General features: G+C 49.8%; 1 protein-coding gene across 1 annotated transcript; it reads left to right on the top strand.

The window, feature by feature from the left end:
* Nucleotides 1–147: 147 nt before the first annotated feature.
* LOC119103628 (GH3 domain-containing protein-like) lies at nucleotides 148–1,125 on the top strand. Its single transcript, XM_037227230.1, has 2 exons — nucleotides 148–356; nucleotides 763–1,125. Exons 1-2 carry the CDS (start codon nucleotides 165–167, stop codon nucleotides 979–981), a joined length of 411 nt encoding a protein of 136 aa, XP_037083125.1. The 5' UTR covers nucleotides 148–164; the 3' UTR covers nucleotides 982–1,125.
* Nucleotides 1,126–5,660: the final 4,535 nt, after the last annotated feature.

A 5,660-nucleotide genomic window follows, 5' to 3' on the forward strand; every position in this document is an offset into this window, starting at 1 on the left:
CGCTTTTTACGTTATAATTAAGGTAGCAAAATGGGTTGGTTTTTCCTTTATAGTTGGATTCTTACTGGTAGAAAACAATATAGCAGCTGCCAAGTTTTCAAGGTCACACGCTGCCACGATATTTCACCTGCAGCGCTGGGTACATACTGAACGCAAGCGACGAGATGGTATCGGAGAAGGTGTTCTTCGAGGCGCTGGAGGATGCGCTTGCCCTCTGGCCAACGGACGTGCACCTCGTGGACTATACGGTCGCTCCCAGTCAGCTGCTGCCGCTCTCCGAGCATCAGCTGGCTCCCCACTTCCATCTGTTTGTAGAGCTGGACGGACCGCTGCTGTCTGACGAACAGACCAAACTGGTGAGACCACGCAGCCAGCGGAGCTGAGCAGGCCGTTGAAGGACGTTCTAGCGATATTCCCGAACGTTCACTGGTTGTATGAACACAATGTATGTCAAAAAATGCGTGGTTGCGAGTTTGTATGATCTTCTACTTTGTCTAACAACATTATTTGGTAGACGATTCGTAGTAGCCTCGTGGTAGTCACGCTGATATGACGCAGGCCCCATACATAGCCCAAATGTGCTTAAGAACTGCCAACAATAGCTGAAGATCTTGGAAGACATTCAGGCAACAAGGTGCGAAATATTGCACCAAAATTCAAACGCAAACACCTGCCCCGGCTACACCACGCAATACCCCCCGCCCCTGGTGGGAGGCCTGGCCACAACTGCGGCCCACACCGACAGCTCGCGCCTCTCCGCAGGTGGACGAGACGCTACGACGGCGGCACGCGAGCTACGACAACAGTCGGCGGCGGGAGCGCGTATGCCCGGTTGTCGTCCGTCAGCTGCCGGCGGGCGCGTTCCGCCGCTTCCGGGACCACTTGCTGGCAACCACGACCGCCAGTCCCACCCAGTTCAAGATGCCCCGCGTGCTGAGAACCGCGGAGGCGGCCGAGTGGCTCCTCAAGTGTCACCTCTGAGTGAAGCTCGCGAGTAATGTCATGTGCGCATAGAGGATGACGCACCGGCATGAGAGCAACGACGGATCACAAGTTTGCCTGTTTGCATTAAGGCTGTACCTCAGTGGGGCACGCGACTCCACTAACTGGTCAGCTGAACAAAATGCGATTCAGTGGACGGAGCGACGTGTTTAGTGCCAGAAACCCTTGGGTTAGTCTCAGACTGGAGCGTACTTTCTGCAGATTGTGTGCTACCGTTTGGCCCTGATTATTTTTTGTAGTTGAGCGTCAGTGTAGATATATATGCCTACGCAACGTTTAGAAAAAATCATCGTACACCATTCGTCGTGTTTAAGGCGGAACATACCGTCAATAATCTTAAAACAGGTAGATTCATGCTCCTACCTTCACTGCCTTGCTGTTGCGTAATTACAATATTTCTGGTTATCAAGAACTATAAAAAATGTACGGGACCAAGGTAGCAATATTAATGCAATGAAAAACATTTCTTATCGCGTCTAGGTACGTTTATGAAACGGACAGGCCAGAAAAGTCCAGAATATAGCCTAAACTAAACTAAACTAAACTAGCCTAGCCTAAGCTAACCTAACCTAATGTAACCTAACCTAATGTAGCCTAACAACTTAACCTAACCTCACCTAACCTAACCTAACCTTACCTAACCTAACCTAACCTAACCTAACCTAACCTAACCTAACCTAACCTAACCTAACCTAACCTAACCTAACCTAACCTAACCTAACCTAACCTAACCTAACCTAACCTAACATAGCCCCCACCCTATCCCCTTCAACCCAATGTCCCACTGGCATCCATGTTCCATGTCATATATATGTACCGTATCAAGGAGTTTTGTTTAGCCGCCATATTCTCATTTTGCTTTTCATTCCCACGGAACAACGTCATATTTCCCCACCATGTTGACCAATCTACAAACAATACGGAAGACTGCTTCGATACGCAAGAAACACATTTTATTGAATTCTTGTTACCTCGGCCTCATACATTTTTATAGTTCTTGATAAGCAGTAATGTGATCGCGCAGCAATGTCGCGATCACGCGTAGAAATGGCGCCGGGGCCGTGGTTGCTGCGTGTTTGCGCTCGGATGTTCGCTATCGTAGTTATTTAAGTTCCAAGGTAAGAGCTTAGATGACCTGTTTTACGGTTAATTACGATATGTGCTGCGTTTAAAAACGGACGATGCTCTGATGTAGCTCTGATGCTGATGCTGATGTACATCGCTCTTTCTTAACATGAGGTAGCAATGTATACCCTGACCTGAGCGTCTGGTGGTGTGGTATATTTGATGTTGCGTTACAGGGACTGCTTCACGCTTGTATGAGCTTTCGGGCAGATGAACACAATTTTCGAGAACCTTCCCTGCAGTTCACAGCTACGCCCTCGCAGCTCAGGCTTCAGCCACACGGGGAGAGAACGGCCCCTTCAATCCCTGACCTTCCGGAAGGGGCAATGTACCCCCCCCCCCCCCCCAGTGTGCCACCCACAGGCTCCGTTTCCGGAAAAGGTGAGAGGTCTCCCCAGCGCTAAAAGGGCGGATAGAAGTGTGGTCAAAGATAAGAGAAGACAACTTACGGTAGCCTCACTAAGTCCAATCTGTTACAGAATCGACTAATAAAACTAATTAGACGACATTATTTGGAGCCTGCGCTTGCCGTCTTATGACCGGCAGCCGACATTCTGCAGCCGACGTCAGGCGGCGGAAGCCGGGCGCGCAAGGTCGACAGTCGTGAAATAATGCTGCCGAAAGTTTTCCGCTATCAATTCTTATCGTTCAAAGACTAGACTGGACTGTTTACTTGACCCGCTTCGTTTTAAGGTTGTCCTCTGAGCAAAATGACGGTGTAGCAGCACCAAATGTAAAGGTTAGACCTTTACTTTTCCAGTTCCACCACAATATTTCAGCACTACCTCGCGGCGCTACTAATCCGTTCCTGTGATCAATCTAGGGATTGCATAGATGAAATAAACATTTGGACTAAACGTTTTCACTGGTGTCCTAAAACGTTCAAAGGCTTCTTTTTCAGATACACCATCGTTTTCGCCCATCCAGTGGCCGCCACCTAATGCTGCCGCAGGCTGACACCACGCAACATACGGAGAATGCTACGCCGGATGTCGTTTTTGGTCCAGACTGGCGAGCGTGTGTGTTCATAACTATCTTACACAACTTGTAATTGCCCAACTCTAAACGCAGGTTTAACATCTACAGAGGAACGTGACTTGGCCATGTTGACACAATTTTGACCTATTTCGATCTACAATGTACATCACGGGTCCTCAATATCTCTGCATAGAATTCGGCAACAATTCCGAGAAAGCCCACCGCTTAGTACTATCGTTTTAGAGTGAGTTAACTGAGCCATTGTGAAATGAATAGCACCGGCCGCTTTATTCCATGCAGTCATTTAATGCACGTGCTTTTAGTTTGTTGACCTCAAAATACAAGAGAAAATTATATCTTTCGGTGACTTCTGACCTGTTTGCATTAAATATGGAAAAGAACAATAAAGTCAAGAATATGACCCTCCTCGAATCGGGTGCGCCATATCCGGTACTTTGTGTTTAGGGGGCCTTTCACTATCAGAGGGCATTCGTCAACCCTGTGCATCCTATTAGCAAGACTCTGGCTGCGCCCCTGCAGACCTCTATGTACCCAACGTCGCTCCTGCGCCGTTCCAGCTCCTCAGGCCCGCTGTGTTGACAGAGGACCCCTCTGGCCAGTGAGGAGTTCCTGACCAACGGCGTTTCCGGTGACTGTTCGGGGGCTCCAGTGACCGCCTGAGGGTCCTCCGGCCACCAACGGACACCTCTAATCGCTCAAAGGCCCATCCGACCACTTTAGTGCTAATCTGGCTACCAGGACCCCACTGGTCTGTTCAATGGCCCGTTTGGTCGCCGGGTTATTTAGCCGTGCACTCGCTATACTCCGGAATCTCAATGGTTTTATTAGCACTTCGGGGCACCTTTCGCCGCTCCTATACCGCCTCCAAGAGGCACGAGAAGAGACGTACTCCTGAGAGTCGTTCTGGCTCCAAAGGGGATATTTTTGTTGCTTATTTGCTGCTCCGACCGTTCAGGGGCTCTCTGGACACTCAGTGGTAGAAGTAAACGTCAAGGGCTCTCTTTCAGCGCCCTTCTTGTCGCTCAAAGGCCTGTCCAGCCAGCGATTGGTCACTTTTTCCACTAAAAGCCTTTCGGCGCCTGACCTACCCCTCAGGCTGGAACTCAGCACATGGCTGGAAATCTTCGTAAGGCCCTCTGGAAAGCCCCAGGCCCCGGAAACCTCACGAGCCGTCTGCATTGAACCTGGGGTTCTGAAGAGCGGTTGGCGGGTCCAGGCTGCCCCCTAGAAGGGATATTTTCGGGGCGGGCAGCGCAGAGAAAAGTGGCCGGAATGAATGAAAAGTAAAAAACGAGATTTTTGCTGTCAATTAAGGTAGTAAGTGTAGCCAAGTGAATTAAATAAGTCATTACGGCAGCACCATAGGCAACCTATGTGCTAAAATTCATGACTACAAGACTGGACCCCTGAATCGACCAGAAGAGTTCCGGTACCGTCACACACAAATCTGACATACTTCGAGCTCCCCGGAAATACTCAAGATACCTGTCGAACACTCAACTGAAGTCGGAATAATTCGAACGGAATTTTGCTTTTCGGAGCGGTGCTGCTGATCAACACGAACGTTGCGGAATTGCCCAAATCTCCGCGGGGCCTTTAGGCACAGAAAGGTACTGGTGGCTTTCTCTGGGTCTCTTGGGAATGTTAATCATTCGTAGACGATCTAATTCAAAACTAAATACCTTAGCACACAAGGAGATACAAAGATATTCAACTTGTTTTGACTGTACAAACTAGCACCAAAAGCGAAATGGATCCAGTATCATTTTAGCTGCGACTACATTGATGAGGGGATGATAAAATGTAGACAAGTTGTAACAAGGGGTAACAGACTATCATCCAAATAGGCTTGGATGCTAGAGAAAAGAATGCGCGCCTTTGGTGCGTCAACATGCGCAATGAAAGACAGGTGAGCTTTTGTATGAAACGGGTCATTGAGTAGGATCGGTCTGCTGTCCATTACGCCGTAATAAACTGGCTTAAACACATCAGGTAATCGTCCAAACGGCAAAAACTGTATAAGCTTAAGCCAAAATGTCGTGTACCTTCGGCAACTCAAAAAGTGTCACAAGCTTCCAGCTGCCTCCCAAGCCCTGCGCGCGGGTTTTCACAAAAAGCTTAAGATCTTTTCAAAAATTGAGATCGGTGTGCCGCTCTCAAAATGAAGTGGCCTAAAAACCGAGATGTTCTCAAGTTGGGGAAGGGGAGCGGGCTCTCTTGCGGTTGATCGGGTTCGTAAGGGCTCGAGGCGCCTGGATCCTGGACAGGCCCCCTCCCCACCCAATTTCCAAGAGCGGTCTCCATCTCTGCCTAGGGCCTGTTGGTCGAATTAACAAGTGGGCCGGCAGTCCGGCGCTTCGCGGAAGCGCACGCAATCTCGACGAAATGCGCATCAGCTGACCAGTCCGGGACAGGGACTGCGCGCGTGACGTACCTGCCCGCGGGCCAGCTCTGACGGCGGGGGCGTGGCATTGAATCGTCCGCGACTGTAACGATCTGGGCGGGCGGAGAGGACCGCCCCAGTTGGCCGGGGA

The sequence above is a fragment of the Pollicipes pollicipes genome, unplaced genomic scaffold (genome assembly GCF_011947565.3).
Source record: "Pollicipes pollicipes isolate AB1234 unplaced genomic scaffold, Ppol_2.1 Scaffold_5724;HRSCAF=6776_pilon_pilon_pilon, whole genome shotgun sequence".
Taxonomy (NCBI): Eukaryota; Metazoa; Arthropoda; class Thecostraca; order Pollicipedomorpha; family Pollicipedidae; genus Pollicipes; species Pollicipes pollicipes.